Consider the following 24199-nt stretch of genomic DNA (forward strand, 5'->3'; position numbering starts at 1 on the left):
GCGGGGCGCGCCGGGGCTTGCAGTCCTCTCGTTGTCCCCTAGGGCACGCCGGGAGTTGTGGTTCCGCGCCGACGGCCGCAGGCGATTGGCTGTTGGATGGCGCGGCCCCGCCTCCGCACTGCCGGATCCGCCGTCCATTGGCTGCCGGGCGCCTCGGCCGCTCGGAGCGTGACGCGAGGCGGGCGCGCGGCTGCTGCGGAGCGCGGCGTGGCGGAGCGGCGGCGGCGAGCGGAGATGCCCGAGGCCACCCGGTGCAGCACCAGCAGCGGGGCCGAGTCGGGCTCCGACTGCTCGATGGACACCGAGGCGGTCCCGGAGAGCGGCCGCCGGCGGCACAAGGTACCAGGGAAGGGCTCCGGGTACGGCCTGGCCGCGCCCGCACGCTGGGGCTGGTGCCCGGCGGGTCTGGCCTCGGATCGCGGCCACCCCGCACCGCCAGTGGCGCGGGCCGGGCGAGGTGTGCGCGGCGTGGCCGCGGGGTGGCCCGGACCGGGCGGCCACGTGCGCGGGCGAGCCGGGCCGCGGCCTCGCCGCGTGTCGGGGCGGCCCCACCAGACGTGCTGGGCTTGCCGGAGCCCGCCGGGAGCTCGGAAGGCGCTTTCCCCGGCACCCGGAGCGGGGGAGAGCCCCGAAAACGAAGGCCCGGTTGTCTCGTGGTCGGTAACGTGTCTCCTGAGCGGTGGCGGCCGGCAGGGATCTGTTGCCTTGTGCCAGCCACCGCCCCCGTCAGTAACTAGAACGTGCACTTCAAGCTTTAACTGTTCTGCACCCTCTTCTCTGTTCCGTGTCGCTTGGATCCACGAGCGTGTATTTTCATTTGCTCTGTGCCTTGCCAGAAGGAAAAAAAGGAGAAGAAATCTAAACACCGGGACAAGTTTCAGAGGGGAAGGACTCAGACAGATGAAAGCGAGGAATCGGATGAGGAGCGTTACACACCGAAACCCAAGAAATCAAAGAGTGTCAGTAAACAGAACGGTCATACGAAAGAGGAAAGCCTGGAGAAATCGAGATTGTCTTCCTTTAGCAGCAAATCCTCCCGCAGAAGCCGACAGAGTAGTTCTAGTGAAACGTCAAGTGAGAGCGAAAGTGAGAGCGAGCAGGATCAGGTAAAGCTAAGGACTGGTTTTAGTTATAGTGGTGTGTTATAATTTTTAACTCCTGCATTGTAACAAGGCCAAATTTAGAATGGGTTGTAGTCCCTTTCCCCCCTTCCTTATCAGTCGAAAGTGCTGTAAATTTTCAAGATTTAAAGTTCTTGAATTATTCAGTCTGCCAAGAATTTGGAAGAATTTTGAATTATGAAAGTCCTGAAGTGCTGGATCAGTGCATCATGGTTTCCTTGCTTCAGCAGTCTGGTGCTGTGGTAGCTGTTGCTGGACAGACAAGTTGCACTGAGATGGAGCTTTAATATGATTCAGCATCATGAGGTGTATGTGATTTTTGGGGTTGTCCTGTTCAGAGGCAGGAGTTGGATTTGGTGATCCTTGTGGATCCCTTCCAACTCATGATATTCTACTATTCTAATGAAGAGTTTTCAGGTTTGGTTTGAGTGTTTTGGATTTACTATGCTGTTAGATACGAAACACTCTTAACCTACAGATGACTTCTGCTAACTTTGTCCAAGTTTCAAATATGATGGTAAAACAAAGAAGGCTCTTTAACTGCAGCTGTGACACTGTCACTGAAGAGTATGACACCAGTGGCTATGCTGAATTTACTTAAATTACTTCGAATTTACTGACAGTCATGTGATATTCACATGGAATCTTATCTGAGTTATTGTTTACCTAACAGGAGTTGACTGGAGAACAGAAAGAGGGTGCTTTCTCCAATTTTTCTATTTCCAAAGAAACTATCCAGCTTCTTCAAGGTAAGTTTCTTGGCAAGGTGGTGTTGTAGAATGTCAGTGATCTCTGTCATGTTTTTATGTTCAACACCCTCGATCAATAAGCTTTCGAGATGTGCTCTGCTTGTGCGTGTACAAGCACGGATGCTGTGCAGAAGACATTGATTGCCTGCTCTAAATACACCTTTGAGCGCAGACTTTCCTGTTTGCAGTGTTGTCCAGTTTAGCCTTTGCAGTAAAATTCTAAATGACACAAGCCAAGGGGGAAAAAAAAAGATGTGTGAGAATTTTTCAATTAAAGGGTTTTTTGGTGTGAATAAAGGAAAACCAGTTATATTTAGTATCTGTGATGTTAGTTTGCACATGATTTAGTATGAATAAAAAGAAGAGTAGAAGGGATTTTGAGATATGTTGGCACAGTACTGAAAGTCTTCCATAAAGGCTATTAACTTTCTCTGTCCTAGCTAGCACTGTCTCTGGGGGTGTGAAGTGAGAGAATAAAATGGATAGTCCTGGGGCACTCTTTGCAGATGACTCATCTGATCAAATAAATCAGTGGAGGTGATGATGCAGTCTTACTTTAGAGTTGATGGAAATTCTTGGAATAATTTCCACTGAAGAGTATGAAAGAACACTTGTAAAATGATCATATTAAGGAAATCTCTTGAAATTGTCACAGCTCGAGGAGTGACATACCTGTTCCCCGTGCAAGTGAAGACCTTCAACCCAGTGTATTCTGGCAAAGATGTCATTGCTCAAGCACGAACTGGAACAGGGAAAACATTCTCTTTTGCTATTCCCTTAATTGAAAAGCTTCAGGGAGAGTCACAGGAAAGAAGAAGAGGCCGTCCACCAAAGGTAACTGTGCCTGGCTAAAATGGTGATTTTGCTTTGTCTTACATCTAAATGATTCAGGGTTTTCAGCTGCTAGAAAAATTCTTCAGGTCTGTGCAGGGGTAAGCTGACCCACATTAAAGGTGATTTGAAAGCTGTGTTTGCTGGGCTTTGCCTGCGTCCTGTGCTGCCTCCCAGCCTCTGATGAAGAGTGAAGAGCACAACAGATCTATGCACTTGTCAGTTCCTTTTTCTGCCACAGGGACACCAAAACTACAGGTGTTCAATGTGTTCCTATTTAATTTTGCTCAGTCACGTTCCCTGTTCAGGGCCAGTGGCTACTGGATGCTTGTTTTTCCTCCAAATTGCTAACAGATGAGTTACTAATTGTAACTTGACAGCTTGATAAAAGCTGTCTACTTAAACATGTTTCTTTCTAAAACATGTAAACAGTGGGAGGTTTTAAAAATAGACTTAGTTTTCACTAGGAGCACCACCAAATGTTGAAGCTTCTGCTCCAGAGAATGCAGATTCATTATAAGCTGTGTTCATTCTGCTAAGGAATACCATGTGTGGTTTTTCACTGAATTCTTTACGATTCCTCCAAAAAAACTAGATAGGCCAAAGCTCAGCATGTCCTCATTAATAATTTTTGTCAGTTTGTTTAATCTTGCCAGCCATCTCATAGATTACCTGAAGTGCATTCCAAAACTAGTACTAGCAGTTTTATATGCATCTGCCCATCACATTGCTTGGCTGACTGAGAACGCTGTCTCTAGATTTGGTACAGTCTTTTGGAGAAGGAAAAGCTTTCTTCAAGGGAGTTGTAAGCCTTATAAAAGATTCCAGGCCTCACTCTACCATAATACACTACTGTTTGCTTTTTGGTAATGGGTTTTAATGTTGAAAGAGGTAAATAGGATAAGAGGATAAGGATTTTAAGGTTCCTTTTGTGAAGCGACTGATGCCAGGTTGGAGAGCAGTGCTTCAATCACATTTTAAATGGAATTGGTTAACCTGCCTGCAGGGAAGCTGTGTGTTGGAAGAGAGGATGGTTCCTTGGTTGCCTCTGCAGGGATATAGATTAGCACAGCAGCACTGCAGACTGAACATATGTTTCCCTGAGCCACAGGGAAGCCGAGAGACAGCTGATAGCTCTTCCTTACACCTTCTCATAGGACTGTGAAGCATTACTGAGCAGGTGCAAAAACCTTTTGTTACCCACATCCTTCAGTCTTGTATTCATTCAAACAGCATATGCACATGCAGAAGAAAACTTGTAGCTGATCTGTTCAGGAGCTAAAATTGAATAAAATTTAAGTATCTCCTATCCTGTTTAAAAAGAAGTTAGCCTGTCCTAAGTGAGTATATGCTGAAGGAGTTTAATGATGTTACAAGAGACTTAAGCAGTGTGTTTCTCCAGCCTTTGCTTAGATAATTATTTAAAACAGCTGTGTTTTTTTTAATTTTACAAAGGGTCAGATATAAATTAATTATCAGAAGTTTAGTGGCTTCTCAGAAGCCATACTGAGAAGATACCTGTTTTGTCTTTTCTATGCAGGTTCTAGTTCTTTGTCCAACAAGAGAGCTGGCAAATCAGGTTGCGAAAGATTTCAAGGACATCACAAGGAAGCTGACAGTAGCTTGTTTTTATGGAGGAACTCCCTATAATGGACAAAGTAGGTGACTCTTTGGACTAATAATTGAAATATTGATTGACTCCCATATTTAAGAAATGCAGTTGGGTCTTTCCAAACACACACTTACAGCTCAAGGGCTGGATACTATTCATGGGAAATTCAGCAGCTCAAAATGTATCTTCTTACGGAGATAAATGGCTGTGGCTGTCAGTTGTATTCCTGGTGTTGCTTATCTGTTCATGTACCTTAAATTAAAGTGAAACAGAGTATACTGTGTGTATCACCTGTATTTGGGTTTAGGTTTTTGTAAACCCATTTTCTTTAAAAAAGTTTAATCTTAAAGCTGTGGGTGGGTATGTGTTTTTTCATGTGATAAGGGGTACATAGAGGATCTGTAAAGTGGAGAAGAAATTGTTGTGACAGCGTAATTTACTGTCTGGGTAGTTGTAAACAAGGAATGAGAATGAGCTCTTTCATTATGATACATCTTGAGGCATTAGGGATGATTGTTTTTCCACTGCAGAACCTCAGGAAGGAGTTGATTTCTGCAATTTGAATAGTTAAATAGGTAAATTTTAAAAAATTTCCAGTTAAAGTAGATAATTTGGGAAGAGCTAACTATTTCTAAAGAATATTAAAAGAAGCTTACCCTTGCTACTTTAAATCATGGGGACAGGGAAGGGAAGTACATTTTTTTTTTTCTTCATGAAGAGAGGTAGATATTCTACCTTACTTTTTTTGTTCCAGATTTTTTCTTCCTGTTCATCATTTGTTCTCACTTTTGTAAGGAGTGTACTTATGAATGGTTTAAGAAGCTGTTTCATTACTACCATGTGTTATTGCTCCCTAGTCACTGCTAACTCTACTCTTCCCTGTTCACCAGCTGATCTCATGAGAAGTGGCATTGACATTTTGGTTGGGACACCTGGTCGAATCAAAGACCACCTCCAGAATGGCAAGCTGGACCTTACCAAGGTGAAACATGTTGTACTTGATGAAGTTGACCAGATGCTGGACATGGGATTTGCTGAGCAAGTGGAAGACATTTTACGAGTTGCATACAAGAAGGGTAATCCCAATATTTAAACAAATAGTAGGAAATATTAGTGATAATTTAGTTAGCTAAAATTCAGGTATAAAGGGACTTTGTTTAGAAATGACTGAATATTCTATATTGTGATCTTGAGACTCATTCACAGAACCTTTGCAAACTGGAAATTCAGTACCTAGGGGTCTGTAAATAACTGTCTTTGACACCTATCTTCAAGTTGTGCTTGGGCTTCTTCAAATTAAAACGAATTAGCTTTTTACTTCTATCAGTGCTTGAAAACAGATTGGATTTTTTGGCCTTAGTAATTTTTTCATAATCTTGAAATTATTTAGACTTTCTAGAACATTTTTTACTCCAGGTGTCAGTAATGCATAAATTTAAAAACCTCAATTGCCTTCTTTATGTTATGTACTGATATTTAACCTCATTTTTAATCACCCATGTAATGAACTTGTGTACATCTGTTAGGTGAAATGTATGAAGTTTGTGAAGCATTGTTCTGGTTTTTTTTAAGATTCTGAAGACAATCCCCAGACACTGTTGTTTTCTGCAACTTGCCCACACTGGGTGTATGATGTGGCTAAGAAATACATGAAGTCCAGATATGAACAGATTGACCTTATTGGGAAAAGAACTCAGAAGGCTGCTACAACAGTAGAAGTGAGTAATCTCATGCGAAATGTTTTCAGGCTTTTTCCCTTTTCTTTTATGCTATGAGAGCTCATCTCTTCCTAAGGTGCATTACCACAGTGATGTTGGAAGTTGTTTTGAGAATTTTTTTCTAAGCATAAGGCACATTACAGCTAGTGAAGCTGTTTCTGGGTTTAGGATCTCTCTTCTCACATCACAGGTAGAGAGAGGCTTTTCTTGTCCATTTTGTGGGTTTTCAGAGAAAAGTAGTATCTAAATTTATCCAAGTTGGAAGCAAAAGGCACACATGAACATCAGCCTGCTGCTTTTAAATCGTCATGGACATCACAGTCAACTTCTGCTATTCTGTATACAAGATACTTTTTTTCAAACTTCCTGTAGTATCTCACCTCAGTAGGCCTTCGCTTGCTGTGCAGTAAATACCATAGCAAGGAATATAATACATGTATGCTAGACACCTGATTTTCTCTTACTGTAATTATTTTGCTGAACATAAGACTAATTGTGGTGAGCATAAGAGCTTTATGGATTTTTTATGTTCCAGGATCGTGAGTTAGCACATTTTCCCCATCAGGGAGCTGTCTTTACTATTTCTGTATTTAACAGTTCCAAAAGTATTTTAAAAGAATCTTAACTTTACACAAGCTAATCACTGGAATTCTTTTCTGCAGCATTTGGCAATAGAGTGTCACTGGTCTCAGAGAGCTGCAGTTATTGGAGATGTCATTCAGGTCTACAGTGGCAGCCACGGGAGGACCATTGTCTTCTGCGAGACCAAAAAGGAGGCAAATGAGCTGGCTCTGAATGCTTCAATCAAACAGGTATTTTATCATGTGTATTAAGTAACAAAACCTGTCAGAGATGTATCAACCCTATGTTGATACCAGACCTATGATGTGTAAGTTTTAAGGAGAGTTTCAAAACGCATACGGCAGGCTTTTGTGTGTGGTCAGATAGGATTTTACTCTCTCTCATGCACATGAAACAAAAGTTGTAGATTTCTATTTTGAAACAGCCATAGATGGTGTGGATGGCAAATTAGGGCAAAGTTTTCATATGTCACAGTAATTAGATGTAGAGCTAAGACACACATTGCAGTTCTGTTTTCCTACTACTGTTAAAGGCCTTTTAGGTATATTAATAAGAATTACTGAGTACATATTGTAAGACACTTAAAATATAAATTTGAGTAATTCAGTTCATCTTCTGTATCTTGCCATACGGTACCTATCAAATACCAAGATGTTATACCCAAAGCTGACCATAAAATGGAGCACTGTATGGGATTTTGGTACAGTTCTAAAATAATACTGTTTTTCAGGATTGCCAGTCGTTGCATGGTGACATTCCTCAGAAGCAAAGAGAGATCACACTGAAGGGTTTTAGAAATGGTTCATTTAAAGTTCTGGTTGCAACCAATGTGGCTGCCCGTGGTTTAGATATCCCAGAAGTTGACCTGGTTGTACAAAGCTCACCACCAAAGGTAGGAGACTGTTATGTTGGATGTCTTGTAATAATCTGTAGTCTTGTTTTCAAGTAGTGTACGCTATCAGGTGATGATATTGACCACAGAGAGTTCATCAGCATTGTGTTTAAGGGGGAGGAACGTCCAGATATGTAGAAGTAATTTCTTAGGGGATTTTTTGAAAGTGTGTCAGCCCCTAGTATGTTTAAAGATGATTTCCTTAAAATGTCTTCTTAAGAGGCTGTTCCAAGCCTCTCCCTTTGAGGCTAGGTGTGTGCAAGACTGGAAGCAGTGAGAAGAATAGTTCTCTTAAGTGGGGGTGAATGTGAGCTATGGACCAGAACAGTGAGAACAGTGGCTGAAATTAAGAGCGTTTAAAAGAAACAATGTAATGTTTCAGTGAATACGCTATTAATACCACAGTAACCACACTCAAGTGGATGTGCAGGAGGGTGAGTGGGACTGTTGTAGAGAAATACGCACTCCAAATGTGTGGTGATGCATAAAGTTGATCTATGCTTATGGCTCTGGCTTTCAAACCATGATTTTTAGAGGATTATGGAAAAGCATATTTGCTTGATATTAGTGAAATAATGTTTTCTAATTTAACTCTCTTATGGAGTTACTGTGCACTGTTCAGGCTTAACGGTAATGGCTTCTACAAGTTACGTGGATGCAATGAATTGATCAAATTACAATGAATTAGGTAACTCATAAGGCTCTCTTTTTCTGAAGGATGTGGAGTCTTATATTCATCGTTCTGGACGCACAGGTCGAGCTGGGCGGACTGGGATCTGTATCTGTTTTTATCAGCGAAAGGAAGAATATCAGTTAAGACACGTGGAACAAAAAGCGGTAAAGTACTGTTTTCTTCTAATTGCAAGACTCTAATTTGTTCAAGTACAGAATGTTGTTTATAAAGCACCTAGAGGAGGTTCGGGTGTCTTGAGGAGGGTGGTTGGTTACTGTCGGTTACTGTGGAGCAGCGAGAGCACTGAAGATTCTCATGCCCACACCTCTTCAGCAAATGCCAGTAAGGTTGTCCTTGTGGAAATGAGAAAAAAAACTCGCAGTATTTCAGTGTAGTGTTCACCCTGGTTATCATCTGACCAGTGATGTGCATATGTGCAGCTTTACTGAGAACTGTTACTTGCATTTTTGCACTTTGTGCAGTGTTCCATATGGTAGTTTCCTTGACAATTAAGTATGTGATTGGGATGAGATGGTTTATTCCTGGCACATGAAACAGTTACATTTAGACTGAGACTCTGTAATTTGTACTTAGATTCAAATCTATCAGACTAAAAGTAGTAATTTAGAATTTGTAGGACTCTGTTTTCCCCAGGAATCTGCCAGAATGGTTTCTGTTTTCAGTTTAAGGTCACTGAACCATTTAAACTGATCTGGTACATAAGAGCCTTTTAAGTGTTACCCATTTTCCTGTAAGGTTAACCTTGCAATTTTCTCTAGAAATAATTGGAAATTAAAAGGTGAAAATAAGAAGAAAAATTACAGACTTTAATGCTTGTTCTGTTGGAATTCAATACTGCCTCTTTAGAACTGAATTATTTATGGTCTGCAATTTTTATTTGTCTTTTGCCTTTTAAATTTCAGGGCATTACATTCAAGCGTGTTGGTGTTCCTACTGCAACAGACATAATAAAGGCTTCCAGCAAAGATGCCATGAGGTGTGTTCGGGGACTCAAGCCCTGCTGTATCTTCTTCCCTTCCTCATTCAGAAGGACTGTTTGAATTATTCTTTGCTGTCTCTTTGAACTTTCTGAACACTGTTGAAATCTTGGATTACTGTGGTTTTTTCCTATTCCAGAGCCTAGTAAATACTGGTGTATAAATTGTTAAATTTTTTTGCTTTAATTGCTTAGGTGCCTGGATTCTGTTCCTCAGACTGCTATTGAGTATTTCAGAGAATCTGCTCAGTTGCTAATAAAAGAAAAGGGACCAGTTAATGCTCTGGCTGCAGCTCTGGCCCATATTTCGGGTGCTACTTCCATCGAACAGCGCTCGCTGCTGAACTCAGATGTGGTAAGGAAGGGTGTATGGCTTAATGCTTGTCTTGAAACTGGAAAAAGAGCCACACCTCTGTGTTGTCTAAACAGAGAATTATTTGTCTCCATTTTGTTTGAGAACTACACTTAAGCCACTAGGAAGTACTGATTTTGTTAAAAGCAACAATAGAGTGGCTGTAAAGATACTCGATGCCCTGTAACAGTACCGACTCAAAGATTTAGTTAATAAACTGTAAATTGGCAGGTTTCTCCTGTCCAATATATGTGCTGAAGCTTATTCCTCTGACTGAGTGGAACGTGCCCCATTTCTTTTTAGGGATTTGTTACAATGATACTACGCTGCTCTGAAGAAATAAACAATATGAGCTATGCCTGGCGAAGACTGCGAGAAGTTTTGGGTGATGATGTTGATCGGAAGGTGAACAGAATGTGTTTCCTCAAGGGAAAAATGGTAAGTTTTTGTTTTGTGTCTTTGCTACTGGGCTCTTCTGATTGCAGCCTTTTCTTAGCAATTGTCAGGGGGGCTATTTGGTCTTTTTCTCTATTCCAGGCACTGTTGATGATGGGCCTCAATCTGTTATTTTAGTGCTTAGGGCTCTGCTGACATGCTCAGGAGGTAGGATAATGCATGGCTATGGGGATAGCAGAACAGGTAAAAGGTAGGAAGCATGTTAATTGTGCCTTAATGTCAAAACAGAAAAGCATTTTTTAGGACAGTCAGTCCTGATAGTACTTGTCTGTCAGGTGTAGATTTGTGGGCTCTGTTGTTTTTAGTTGCAATCATTTAAAACGCTTGACTTGTATGCATTAAAATTATTCTTTCTTTTCAGGGTGTGTGCTTTGATGTTCCTGCGGCAGACCAAAAAGAAATAGAGGTATGTTCATTGCAAATACTGGGTACAGCATACTGGAGATGAAACTGGCCGGACTGGGTTAGACTGAAAAGATGATGTAGCCTTTATCCTGCCTTTCCTAGTGGCAAAAGGGATGGCTTGGAAGGAAGTGAAGAGCAGAATAAGCACAGTGTTTCTTTTCTAAGCCATTCCCCTGTGACCAAAAGTCTATAACTTGAAACTTTTGCACTGAGAAAAGTGGTGCTGGATTCATCTTTGTAGGCAGCAAGCTTTATTCCTCTTTTCTCTATTCTGTTTTCACCCAGAATTCTCTCCACAGAAAAGTGAATTCAGGCTTTTGCTTGGTAGCATTAGTATTACTATGCCAAAATTATTGATCCCTCCAGTTAGAAGCTTGAATCCCATATATCAGCTCACGATTTTACCTTTCAGTTGGGCAAATTTAATAATTATTACATACCCTATATTTGTATTCCTAGAATTTAACTTGCTATGTCTGACTTCATTCTGGTAGGCAAGATGGGAAGATTCAAAACACTGGCGTTTGTGTGTGGCAACTGAATTACCAGAGTTGGTAGAATCCATACGAGGAGGAGGCGGAGGTGGTGGAGGAAATGGCCGAAGCTTCTCAAGCTCCAGGAATGGTCGGCGTGGTGGCTCTGGTAGAAACAGATTCAGGAGCAGGGGCCAGAAACGAAGCTTCAGCAGAGCGTTTGAACATTAACTTCAACAATCCAGAAGTGAGAAAAAAATGGGACTGAAGTGTTTTATATCACATTACACTAGGCTGTTTCTGTGTGTTTGTACCATTGGGGAAAATACTTCATTAAGGTATTTTTTTTGGTCAGTACTACTTTGCTCATAAACAAGGTTCTGTTCATTTTAAAAAAAAGTGCAAAGGAAGAAAAACCCCAAAAAATCCACAGGGAAAAATGAATTGTTTATTTTGTTTCTCATATTGCTCTTTGAATCTTTCCATAATATGTCTGTTGCGTTCAAGTGTAGCCTGGTTCACTGTATAATATATAGAGATCTGAATTGCTGCTCAAACCTGTACATTTTCTGATAAAATTAAATATTATTTTACAACTTCATATTTTGTTGTCACATATTTGAAGCAGTATTTTGGTGGCGATGTTGGAAGGTGCTGGATTGGGGAGCGTGGCAGCAGGAGCCAGTGAAGGAAAAATAAATCCTATTGGTTTTTTTATTTTGTGGAATTGGAATTAAACTCTTCTTTCCCTAAAACTTACTGGTTTTTAGTTTCTGTCCCAAATTGTGACTCCTTATACAACAGGCGTAGGAAAGACAGTTTCCAAAGCTTGAGGGGAAGCTCCTGAAGAGGAACCCTGATGAGGGACAACTGTGAAGGAGATTCATAACCCCATTAGGGTGTTGCAAAAGGTGGAATATGGCAAGATTATTATAGGTAAGGATGTTCTTCACTGTAACATCTTTGTATATTTTCAAGCCTAATCAATGCAACAGATAACAGCAGCCCTTAATCAAGGACGTCCTGGAACTAAGAAGCTTTAAGGATGAAGTAAATCAGTATGTTGATGTATGTGTATGTATACATTGCTGTGTTGGCAAAATGCTCATGGACCATGTATCCTATGGGTGAATTATGTTTTAGTATTGTAACTAAAAATCACGGCTACAGGTCAGAAAGACGCCTACCTAAGGGGGTCAATACCCTTTTCCTGAGCATGTGGAGAAGTTAGCTGGGATTACCGAATTTGTGTGGAAAATACTAACCAATCCCTGTAGAGTGCTGGGCCCTTTCTAACTCGGGATTTCTGTGTTTGAATAAGCCCGATAGTGGTGCTATACTTGTGCCACCGAACACCCGAGCTTGTGCAGCTCTGAAATCAATAAGGTCTCTCGAATGTTGGCTTGTTGCACACCGCGGAACAAGCCCGGATTTGTGGGCAACAAGGGGAGCCCCATGAGGGGAAGTCCGCGAAAGGAGGTCTGCTAAGCGGACCACGAGGCGAGGGCCGTGAGGGAGCTCACGGTGGCGGAGGAGCTGGCGGAAAGGGCCGGCGGGGCGTTGCGGCGGAAGGGGCGGGCCGAGGGCGCAGCGGCTGCATGGGGACCGTGTGGGGCCGGGCAGCGCGGCTGGGGCTCCCTGCGGTGCGGGCGGCGCTGGCCCCCGCGAGCGGCGGCGGGCGGCGGCTGGGCTGGCTGTGCGGCGCCGGGGCGGGCCCGTCGGTGCTGCTGTCGGCAGCGCTGCCCTGCGGACCGGCCCTCCCGCCTCACTTCCTGCGCGCCGGGGCGGGGCGCGCGTCCTGGGGCCGCCGCGCCGAGACCGGCCCCGACACTGGCAGCAGCGCCGCGGCCGCGTACCTTCCCGGGGAGCATCCGGCAGCCATGCCCGCCGCCGAGCCCGAGCACAGCCCCGCCGAGCCCCAGGCGCCGGCCGCCGCAGAGTCGGTGCGCCGCGGACGCCGCAGAAAGGCCAAGGTGGGCGCGCCACGTGCGGCCGCGGGTGCGGCCATTTTGTACGGGCTTGGGGGGCTTAAAGTCGACTGGGGGCGGGCAGGGGGGAAGAAGGGGCTTCTTCGGTGTGACGGCGGCTTTCCCGCAGCAGGAGGAGACGCCGGAGAAGAAGGTGAAGCGGCAGGTGAAAGCGAAGCGGCGCGGTAAGGCCGAGGCCGAGCAGGCGCAGCCCGAGGAGAGCGGGTTGGGGGACGGCGATTTCGAGCCCCCCGTGCCCAAGAAGACGAAAAAGATCAAGGAGAAGAGCAACGGTTTGGTAGGAAAGAGCGACGCGTCCCAGCACGCGGTGGAATCTTCCTCCGTTGTGAGCGACAGCGTGACATCCCCAGCTGCCGGAGAGCAGGACAGCGGCGCCGAGGTAGGGGTGCTCTGCCAGCACAGCCCATGTCTTGATTAATTAACGTTCTGCTGGTAATCAGTGGGTTTAATAACACGTAGTGCGCGCTGTGTGGAGACTTGAGCTGCGAGACAGTGGGAGCACGAGGCATCTGTCGTAGGCACATTTTGCCGCTGTCCGCCTTGGATGTGCGGCACTTGCTCCTGGGCATCGGGAGTGCCCGGGCATCCCGCCTCTCATCCTGCCCGGCGTCCTGCTGTTCCCGCCCGGGCTGCGGGCAGTGAGTGAGGCTCGGCACCACGTGCACCAACGCGTGGGAGCTGCTCTCCGTGGGAGCTGCTCTCCACGTGCTTTCCCCCTCCCGCTAAATGCCGACCGTTCGGAGCAGCGTGTCCTGTCGGGATGGCGGCTGGTTAGGGGAGCAGTTTCCACGTGCTACTCGTCTTCGTGTCACAGGTTGTTTGTGTCCCATAGCACAAAGGTTTTTCCCTGCTGCATAGGCAGCCACCATTCCAGAAACATGACTTAACTTTGTGCTGTGATGGTACTCTCTCTGATGGCAGGACCTTTGAAGAAGTATTGGTAAAGTGTTCTGTAATAGAAAGCCACAGTTGTTCTCATTAATTCCCACTTCTGGAGTTCTCCCGCTTCTCGCACAAATGTCCAACGGGGCCCTGTGTAGGGCCTCCTGTGAGTAGTTTTGTGTCTAGGGTGGGAACGTGTGTCAAGAGAGTGTTTTTTGTATGTAGGGTGTAATGATGCAACCTCTTGGATCTTTGAAGTAAAATCTAAATTTTGTGTTTTAAGTATTAACTCACGTGTAAAGTTCAAAGCTCTTTGCATGGTGTACTACATAGGTGTCTTCTAGAGGGAAATTCATGCTTCACACAGTGAGTGAATTGTAAGTATGTTTTGTTGTGAAAAAGGGTTTTCTCATGGTTTCAGTGGACTCTAGTTAAAATTTTTAACAAATAGTTTCCGTTTCCTGATTTGCCAAGCATGCCTGTATCCAAAGGGTTTTCTTTTTCCTTTGAGCAGAAAGGAAGTATCTGGTTAAACTGTGGTAGTACAGCAAATGCACAGGTTTTCTTGGGTGCCTGTGTAGAGTATGTTTCATGCTCATCTTGCAGGACTAGTAAGTCTTTTTTCTTTTTTATATCCTGTTAGGAGTTGACAGAAGAAGCAAAAGAAGGCGCCTTCTCTAATTTTCTGCTCTCACAAAACACTATCAACCTTCTCACAGGTTAGTTTGTGTGATAAAAGACATTTCTGTAAATGTTTGTTCAGAATTGCACTCTGTTACCTGCATAAGCCAAAGTTAAATAGTCCTAAACTGTGTTACATTTATTGTATGCTAAGAATGATATGAGCAGTCGTTGTGGATTTAGAGAATCTGCTGTTAGTAGAAAAAAGTGTTCTGGTTTGTTCAATTTCAGGTGCCTTAAGATGAAATTATTCTTCCATGGAGTGGTTATTCCTAGATACACATTCTAGAGACACAGTCCTCGTCAGCATCATTCTCTATATCTTTATTTCTGTTCCTATGTCTGCTGTCTACAATGTTGCTTCTTAGACAACCTTAATGGAGTTTTGTATATGAAGACTATTTGCCTTGTGTGAACAGATTGTCTAGGGTTGTTCTCATAGTTTTGGGCATTTTCATGTCTTTTTGATAAGTTTTGTTGAGGAAGTAATTGCTGTAGGATTCTTGTCCTCTGTGTTGGGAAGATGTGCAAGTCTTGTTCCTTGGAAAAAATTCTCCTTGTTGCTTTATGTTGTCCTAGCTCTGAAGTTTCTGTTGGATGGGTTGTTTCACTTCTACTGTGCAAAATCTCTTTGATGTTTTAGAATGTTTTGAAACAAACACCATCATCTTCTCACCTTCAAAACCAAGCTACCACAAAATCTTGAACTGTATCAGAAAAAACATGCTGGGGTTCTTCCTCCTTCTCCTGTTCTCTTAAACTATCCGTCACAAAGAAGACTGTATTTCATCATGGATACTCAACTCTCACCGTGGGGGTGGAATATCTTTTGATCTAGAGTATGAATAAAACGTAAAGATATATGGTTTTCTTCTAAGCTGCAATTTCTGTGTACAGGATTTGAGGTGGTGTGCCCTACGTATTTGGGCTATTTATGTATGAGGGCTTCTAATTGTTAGTTCACCTTTTAGTGAAATGTCTTTCAATTATCTTACAGCTCGAGGTGTAAAATACCTGTTCCCTGTGCAAGTGAAGACTTTCCAACCCATATATGACGGCAAAGATGTAATTGCTCAAGCTCGAACAGGAACTGGGAAAACCCTTTCTTTTGCTCTTCCACTGATTGAAAAACTTCAGAGTGTCTCGCAGGATGGGAGAAGAGGCCGTGCACCAAAAGTAACTTGCACTTAAGGGTTTACACCAAAACCTTAGAGCATGGCAGGTTTTGAAAGTGATTTTACTGTTGCTTTCAGGTTTTTTGTTTGGGACTTCTTTGTCCTATACTGTTTTTTGTAATACTGAGTGCTTTGCTCAGATCAGGGGATAGAGTGTAACAGAGTTTTGCAGCATCACAGCAATGACAAATTTGGTGTTTGAGGTCCCTTGTGACTGTGTTTGGGAGAACAGTCAGGGCACTGCAGCAGTGTCTAGGGAACTTCCAGGCTGCTGTCGTCGGGCACTTAGTGTGCAGCTTTGGGGCTCAGTCCCCTGCCTCTTCTTAAGTGATGTTTGAGTCACCTGGACTTGGCGTTTGCTGAGGTTGTTTTTCACTATAAATTCCATGGCGATAAGTGAACGATTTTGTTGGTGTTTTTTTTGTTTTGTTTTGTTTCCTTCATGTCTGGACACTCAAGAGATGCAAGTGGTGTTTACTAGAGATGGAATTGGTAACCAGATGCCAGTGATCAGATACCTATTCCTATACATTGGAGTGTATATATTTATCGTTAGACTGCAGAACTATATATAGTCTGCAGATTTGTTGCCTGCTTTATCCTTCTGTTTTATTAACAATGTAAATTTTAAATTTAAATTTAATTTAAATTAAATTTAAATAAACAATGTAAATTTTAAAATCCTATTGTCTGAGAGCTTTAAGAGATGAATTCAGCTCTTTGTTTTATTGGTTCACTCTTAAATAAAATGTTGGTGGGAAGGGTAGATATTGGAGGAAGGCAGGTTGGTGGAGAAAAGGAAGGATGTATGGCTAGAGTGCATCATGCTATCTATCTTTTAAAATCTTACTACACCGGATTTAGTGACTGTTCCTACCCTTTAATGCTGAGCTGCACCTTCCTTGCCCTTGGTAATGTTACTGAAGTGTCTTTTACCTGGCTTTAATATTAATATTGCTGGGATGGTGGGAAGCTGTGGGCTCTACAACAAATGTAGAATAAAGATGGGAGTGCAAGGTGTTTGATGGGTAGTAAACTCTTATCTCCTACACCTTCTCCCAAGCACAGCTACATTTTTGCCTGTTTATCTGTCTCTCCAGGTGCTGGTTCTTGTTCCAACCAGGGAACTGGCCACTCAGGTAGCCAAAGACTTCAAGAATCTCACAAGGAAACTGTCAATTGCTTGTTTTTATGGAGGAGCTCCATATAAAGAACAGCGTAAGTAACTGCTAAGGAATTACTAATGGATTGGAGCTGACTTTTCCCAAATGCATTCCATAAGTAAAAATGGGCTTTTTGCCCCCTCAGACCTCGAGTTCAGTCAGGAACTCAAATGACCTGGCTTTCAAAGGAAGCACACGGCCTGGGTTGAATTATTTTAGTTCCAATAAATCTTTATGGAAAAGAATGGTAGTAGATCTGTGACATGTCTAGTCCTTTTAGTTTGTTCTTTATTGTGTTTTTGTGTGGACATAGACTGGGACTAGGTGACAGTCCACAGAAAGACGAGAACTATGTATGTGCCTGTGGCTCTGTGTGTCTCCAGAGGTAGCTGTGACAAAGAGTTTAGCTGGAAAATGAAAGTGTTTCCATGTAGTAATGGAAATTTAGGGTTAGGGTCACTGATCACTCTGGGATTGAATTGATGGAACTGGACACAGAGAGTGATCTTGTAGAAGATATCCAGGTCTTTGTCTGGGTCCTGAGTGGAGCTCAGGACCAAGCCATAGTGCTCTGAAGGTTTCTAATGTCAGCTGATTGTTGCTTGGAAATTGGTGTATTTCCCTGTAACTTTGCATGAGGTTTGACTGGAACTCCTGACAGAGCAGCTAGGACTGCAGGTAGCTGTTACCTTTGGATGTAGTGCTTTATTCTGAGGTTAAAGGGCAGCAGCTTTTTGCTTCTAAAATGAGAGGTGTTGCTGTGTGCTGCTAACTTTTTATCATGTTGTCTCTTAGCAGTCTGACACTGTCCTTGTTTCTCTGTCTTCCAGTTGATCTCCTTAAAAGTGGCATCGATGTTCTAGTGGGAACTCCTGGACGGATCAAAGACCACATTCAGAATAGCAAGCTGGAACTTTCCAGTGTGAAGCATGTTGTTTTGGATGAAGTGGATCACATGTTAGACATGGGCTTTGCAGAACAAGTGGAAGAAATCTTGGGATCATCCTATAAGAAAGGTGAACTCAGACATCAGGACACGAACAGGGGACAATGCAGAAAACACAGTTATACTACTTTAAAAACTTCTGGTGCACCCCTAACTTAAATTCTTTGTGTGATGCTAGAAAAGGGCAAGGTAGAATTGGAAAAAGTTCGAAGAGAGGTGACAGATGGCTGAAGGGCTGGAGTGGCATCTCTGGATGGACTGGAGTAAAAAAAAAGCTAGGGAAAAAAGCAGCGAACCCAACTGCTTAAGCCCTAGTGTTCCTCATCCTGAGACGTGACTTGAGTGAAGGGTTTAGGGTTATGATCTGTCTGTACACTTGTCGTCACACAAAGCTGACAGCTAGGGAATATTTGCTCTTTTCTGATGTAGTGGGTGTTCAGCAGAGCTGTCAGGTACCAGGTACAGAGCAGAAGGAGGTAATATTAATGTGTGAAACTCCTTGCCACATTTCACTAATGCCAGAAGTTTTGAAAAGGCTTGAATTACTGGAAATAGAAATCTCAACAATTATGAAAAACAATGTTTACCACTTTGGCTCTAAAAGCCACAAAAAGCTGATTGCTGGCAGTTTTCTTCACATCTTGTAGTGACTTAGTGCATGTAGAGACTTGTCAATTTGAGAGCAACTCTTGCTTTTTTATCAGTTCTCAAGTGTCATGGTTTGTTGTGATGTCTGAAGTCGATGGTCCTTCCTTCCAGGCTCCGAGAACAACCCGCAGACACTGCTGTTTTCTGCAACTTGTCCACGATGGGTTTATGATGTAGCAAAAAAATACATGAGAGATGAGTACGAACAGATCGACCTGATTGGAAGGAAGACTCAAAGGACAGCCACAACTGTGGAAGTGAGTGATTCTGCTGCAGAGCAGTGCAGGTCCTGAAAGCAAGTGGCCTTGATAAAATGGGTTGTGCATTAACTTTACAAATGGGGGTATGGAATGACTTTTCACATGGTTGACAACACAGATTTTGTTTGCAAGCTTAAAAGAAATTAAAATGTCTTTTTTGTTCATTTTATCCTGTGCGTGGCTTAGGTTTAACACAGGTTTCTTGTTTCTTTCCCAAACAGCACTTGGCTATACAGTGTCGCTCATCTCAGAGAGCAGGAGTTCTTGGGGACATCATTCAGGTCTACAGTGGCAGCCGTGGGCGAACCATTGTCTTTTGTGAGACCAAAAGGGAAGCAAATGAGTTGGCAATGAATGCTTCACTCAAACAGGTACTGGGGGCTGAGCACAGAGCAGCGGTTCTGATAGTCGGGGGTTGAATGCCCTGAAATAAATAGGAGATTGCAACTGTCTGAAGAAAATTGTTTCTCTAGGTGGTTTTAAGACTTGTGAAAGCTGTTTCAAAAAATGGAAATTTGAAGTTAAAATATCCTCTTGACTGAGATTATGAATTTATTCCTTTGGCTTTAAAACTGTGCAGGACCCAGATCAATAGGAAATACACAGCTTATGCTGAATAACCAGGAGATAGTAATAACTGTAACAAACAGGAGCTAGTGTAGTGGACTTACATCCCATCTTACATTAATATGCTTTTTGGATTCCCATCTCTTAATGGCATTTGATCTTTGAACAGTCATTCAGGAAAATCCAAATATGGTAGAATGAAATGTCTTGTTGCCCTTGGAAGGTTTGCCAAGACTGTTTGGAACTCAGGTGATCTATTGAGCAGGTCTTCTGTGCTTGCTTGAATTACTGCCCTTTTTCTGAGTGTGAGGAAAAGTGCTGCATATTTTTTTGAGAAAATCCTGTTTGATACTAAGTGCTGATTTATGGGCAAAGAGCAGTGGTGGGAATACATGGTTTGCCTAGTGTTAGAGAAATCTCATATACCATCCACATAAAAAACTTGCAGCAATTTCTGCCAGTTGGCCATGCTGCTTTCACAGTAAATCCCAGAAAAGGATCAAACAAAGCAGGATGCTTTATATTCCTTTGGTATCAGCTATGTAATTATTTTCTGTTGCTCTGAACAGTATTTTGAGGTTTGCAGGTAAATATCTTTAGATGCTGCAGCCTAGACTCCCATTAACTGTCGTGTTGATGGTTTGTTGCACTGACAGGATGCCCAGTCCTTGCATGGTGACATTCCACAGAAACAGAGGGAAATTACATTAAAAGGCTTCAGAAATGGTGTGTTTGAGGTTCTGATTGCAACAAATGTAGCTGCCCGTGGTTTGGATATTCCCGAGGTTGACCTTGTTATACAGTGCTCACCACCAAAAGTAAGTCATTAGGGGAAACTAAAATTCTATTTACCTTTTTTTTTTTTGGTGCCAGAGTGGTGGGTTATTTCTCTTTCATCAGAAGTATGTTCTGTTCCAATTCACAAATTAGGTGAATTTTTTTTAAATGCCAGATCTAAAATTTTGTGGTTGAAAGTTTTACAGTTTGAGCTTTGATTAAAGTCTTGGGTTTTGTTTACTCTGGAAACTCCTAGGTTTTGATATTGTGCATCTTTTCTGAATTCCTTCTGAATGTTGCTGAGTTTCATAAAAACTCTAAAATATTTTTGCTGCCTTTTTCATCGCTCCACTCTAGTGGAGCTTTTTATATAAAAAAATTAAAATGCCTGTCAGCAGTGTTTGTTAAAGCTGAGTAGCATACTTTTGGGTGGGGGAGCACAGGCAAACCTAAGTGGTTTATGTGTAGTTATAAGTTTGGGTATAAACACATAATGTATCACTCCTTAGGCTGCTAAATTTGAATTTAGCTTGTGTTTAATCTGAAATGTCAACAGTTTAAATAACATAAGGTTTTCTCATGTTGATCTCAATTTGTGAAGGATGTTGATTCCTACATCCACCGTTCTGGACGCACGGGCCGAGCTGGCCGAACTGGTATCTGCATTTGTTTGTTTCAGAGAAGAGAAGAAGATCTTCTGAAACAAGTCGAGCACAAAGCGGTGAGTTGTACCTCAGGTCTCTGCTTAAGGAAATTATTCAGCTCTAAAAGCACCCTGCTACTCTTAGACTTTGTAATCATGGGCTGTTTGTAAGTCCAGAATGGGACTCTCCTGTCCCATAGACTAGTAGGCCTGAAGTGCTGATATTTGGTGTTTGTAGATGCTTTTGTATTGGCTTGTTCTTGTATTGCCTTGGTTTTCCCAGTGCTGGCAGTCCTCTGTGGATGTCAGCAGGCAGGCTGGGACAGGAATGCATGAGGCAGACCATGCCTTGCATCACAGTCTGCATGTACATTGGAGTAAAGTAGGTCCAAATTAACAAAGCTGGGAACTTAAAGGCTTTATTTTAGCTTTAGAAATAACTTAGTAAAGAGTATGTTGGTCTTGTAAACAGTAAGTAGAGGTCTCAGTAATGTGATGTAGGTACCATTGAATTGTATAGTGCCAAAAATACCTTTAATGTGTTTTCTTGATTTCAGGGTATTACCTTTAAGCGTGTAGGCGTTCCTTCTGCTACAGATGTAATTAAAGCTTCAAGTAGTGATGCCAAAAAGTAAGTTTATTTGCCTATTTGCCTGTTCTTAAAAAAGGTTTAGAGATGATGTTGTTCTAGATGCTTAGAGCTTAATGCAAAGCTTTAAGGGATCACATCTGTATGTGAGCATGGCTTTGCCTATATGGTATAAGTCACTGCTTTCTGTATGGACAACATAAGGTGGTATCAGTAAATCTCTGTGGGCTGAACATAGACCTTTTCAAAGAATATAATGTTCTCTAATCTTTTGCAAAAATTACCCTTTGTTTATAAAATCAGAAATCAGTGACAGATGAGGGAATTACTGTTGTGAGGGGAAACTGATTTTGTCTGTTCAGATGACATGGTGGAAGCAGTGTGCAAAAAGCAATACTTGGTATAATGAGGAGTTACTCTGCAGTAGTGAGGGTGTTTTAGCCCTGGCTTGTGTTTCTTTGTATTATTTCCAAGGGTTATGGCTTTTATTCCATGCAGCTCTGTTTACATTTGCTTCCCCAGTGGCGGAAATTGCCTTGAAGCAGATTATTATAATTAGCAAGGATTTGACTGGTGTAAAACAGATGATGGGCATGGTTTTGGGTTCACTGTATACTAAAAAATGATGGGGGGAGCTGTTGTACCAGAAATAGCATTACAGAAGTAGCTGTTCTTAGTTTCCTATCTCTTTTTTTTCCCCCTGCCTTTTTCAGGAATAACCAATTTGGGCTATGTCTTAAACATGGCTGCGCTTCACAGTGGCCTTTTCTTACCTGTTTAAACCTGTGTTGTAACTGTGTAGGTTGCTGGAGGCTGTTCCTCCCTCTGCGGTAGACTACTTCAGAAAATCAGCTGAAGAGCTGATAGATGAAAAGGGGGCGGTGGCTGCCCTGGCTGCAGCCCTGGCGCACATTTCTGGGGCAGCTCACATCCAGCAGCGCTCCCTGCTCAACTCAACAGCTGTAAGTAATGATGCACCTGTGATAACAAGGATGGATGCATGAATTGCTTGTGTCCAGGCCACATGTGGGATCTCCTTCCCAGCCTTTTTCAGCTGGGTTTCTGAATAGCTGTTACCCCCAGGCTCCTGCTGTGTTGCTTGTTCCTTAGCTGAAATCAGCTCTTCCTGGGTGACACTTGAAATCAGTAAATTTTCTTGTGATGAGAGTTAAAAGAATTTCTCCAAAGACTGAAGTAACAGAAGACTTTGATGCTCTAAGAGAGTTTAGTGACATTTTACAAGCAAATAGATTGATTCATGCTATTGTAGTTTCCCCCTTATCAGAAATCTTTTACGTTTCTGTCATATTGCAAGTACAGCATGGGATTACCTGATCTCAGAGAGATCCTAACTGAAGAAAAGTACAGCACTTCCTTTTTCTGATGGATTTAGGGAGAACGTGGCCCAGCTCATTGTGTGGTAACACAATTTTGGACATACTGTGTGATTGGACTGTGGTTCTTGTATCAGTTTGGGGGTTTTTTTATCTTTTCTAGCAGTAGGTTTGACCAAGTTTAGCCTTGTTATACATTTTTCTCTGTTTCCTGCAGGGTTTTGTGACCATGGTGTTGAAGTGTTCGATAGAGATGCATACCATGGGCTATGCCTGGCGGGGGCTGAAGGAACAGCTTGGGGAGGAAGTCGACAACAAGGTGTCTGCAATGCGTTTCCTCAAGGGGAAGATGGTAAGATGGCCAGCCTTGGGAATGAAGGGATTTGGGGCTTTGCGTGTGTTCACATATAACCAGTTTGTGCAGTGATTGAGGCTGGAGTTCTGAAGTATTGGTACAAAATGTTGGTACCGCACTATCCCTACTCAATCTCTTTTCTCAGGAAATGGTAACCTATCACGAGTGTGCTGTTCATGTATACGCTAATGAAAAAAAAAAACATTGATGTTACTTGAGTGCTTTAAAACTTTGAGAATTATTAGAGACATTACTCCTAAATGATAATGCAGGAATTGCCTCCTAAAAAAAAAAGCATCAGAAATACATATGTAGTGGGATTGGTTGTCGAGGCCTTTATTCTTTCGTTGTAAATTTGTGCCTCTTTTGTTTTGTTTGGTAGGGTGTGTGCTTTGATATCCCTGTTGATGAACTGAGTAACATACAGGTATGTTTGTGTAGCCAGAGCTGGCTTTAAAACCTGGTGATTTGAAAATTGGCAGCTGCCATAAAGGATTGAGTATAGGGTGGTTTTGGAGGTTAAGGTTTGTGGTTTTAATAAGGATGTTGTGTTGGCAGCAGAGTGACTAGAAGGAACACAGGAGAGTCATTAGAAAATACCCTGCCATGTCTCTTCTCATTTCTGTTCCCATATTACCCCATTTCATTAACGAAAATTCTGTGGTCTTTGGCTAGTCTGTTTTGGCCTCTCCAGTGTATTTGAGAGTTCACCAGTTTTCTGTCAACTTCGTTCCCTTTGTCCCTTGTGATTGTTTATCCTTTGTCACAGGACTGTGTTTCCCATGGGGGGATCTAATGGCCTATTTTGGCAGGGGTGGGATTTGTCTGGAAATGCCTTCGCATTCAGTGTTGCTTCTGATGCTACCTTGGACACCCCTGCAGGGACATAAAGTCTGGTTACATTGGTGTTGTTTCAGGAGCAGTGGAAGGACACACGGCGCTGGCAGTTGTCGGTGGCAAGTGAGTTGCCTGAGCTGGAAGAATATCCCCAGGAGGCGGGACGAGGGTTCTCCAAGTTCGGAAACAGCAGGCAAGGAGACTTCAAGAGAAAAAGCTGGTTCAAGAGTGGAAATCGGGGACTTTAACAGGACACTCAATTAACCTCTGCTACAGATACGGGACTGAGCTGAATTTTATCAGACAGTAAAAGCCTGTTAGATACTCCTCTTTGTCTTTATTCCTTGATAAACCAACCTGTCTTGGAGGATGGCTAAAAATCATGTTTGCTGAAATGACCAGGTGTTTTGGGAGATTTTTCTTTCTGCTCAGCAAAGTAGCTGCTGCCTGTTAGGGCATCTGTGACCCTGTGAGTGTGCTGGAAACTCAGCAC

At 42.8% G+C, this 24199-nt stretch overlaps 2 protein-coding genes across 2 annotated transcripts; both read left to right on the forward strand.

The window, feature by feature from the left end:
• Positions 1-186: 186 nt before the first annotated feature.
• Positions 187-11462, forward strand: LOC104690231 (nucleolar RNA helicase 2-like). Its single transcript, XM_039554260.1, has 15 exons — positions 187-339; positions 837-1106; positions 1795-1870; positions 2526-2704; positions 4242-4359; positions 5204-5389; positions 5886-6031; positions 6694-6843; positions 7344-7505; positions 8223-8342; positions 9102-9175; positions 9371-9530; positions 9831-9965; positions 10345-10389; positions 10883-11462. The coding sequence occupies exons 1-15, from the start codon at positions 235-237 to the stop codon at positions 11090-11092; spliced, it is 2136 nt and encodes a 711-aa protein (XP_039410194.1). The 5' UTR covers positions 187-234; the 3' UTR covers positions 11093-11462.
• Positions 11463-11502: 40 nt separating this feature from the next.
• Positions 11503-24104, forward strand: LOC104690230 (nucleolar RNA helicase 2-like). Its single transcript, XM_039554484.1, has 16 exons — positions 11503-11512; positions 12248-12834; positions 12959-13228; positions 14375-14450; positions 15410-15588; positions 16688-16805; positions 17581-17766; positions 18456-18601; positions 18826-18975; positions 19828-19989; positions 20550-20669; positions 21149-21222; positions 21983-22142; positions 22732-22866; positions 23252-23296; positions 23787-24104. The coding sequence occupies exons 1-16, from the start codon at positions 11503-11505 to the stop codon at positions 23952-23954; spliced, it is 2586 nt and encodes an 861-aa protein (XP_039410418.1). The 3' UTR covers positions 23955-24104.
• The last annotated feature ends 95 nt before the right edge of the window (positions 24105-24199 follow it).

The sequence above is a fragment of the Corvus cornix genome, chromosome 6, assembly GCF_000738735.6.
Source record: "Corvus cornix cornix isolate S_Up_H32 chromosome 6, ASM73873v5, whole genome shotgun sequence".
Classification (NCBI taxonomy): domain Eukaryota; kingdom Metazoa; phylum Chordata; class Aves; order Passeriformes; family Corvidae; genus Corvus; species Corvus cornix.

Coding starts and splice junctions, on each gene's coding strand:
- LOC104690231 (XM_039554260.1), top strand. CDS start 235: ATGCCCGAGGCCACCCGGTGCAGCACCAGCAGCGGGGCCGAGTCGGGC. Junction 340..836: donor GCGGCCGCCGGCGGCACAAG/GTACCAGGGAAG, acceptor GTGCCTTGCCAG/AAGGAAAAAAAGGAGAAGAA. Junction 6,032..6,693: donor AGGCTGCTACAACAGTAGAA/GTGAGTAATCTC, acceptor TCTTTTCTGCAG/CATTTGGCAATAGAGTGTCA.
- LOC104690230 (XM_039554484.1), top strand. Junction 15,589..16,687: donor GAAGAGGCCGTGCACCAAAA/GTAACTTGCACT, acceptor CTGTCTCTCCAG/GTGCTGGTTCTTGTTCCAAC. Junction 18,602..18,825: donor GGACAGCCACAACTGTGGAA/GTGAGTGATTCT, acceptor TTTCCCAAACAG/CACTTGGCTATACAGTGTCG.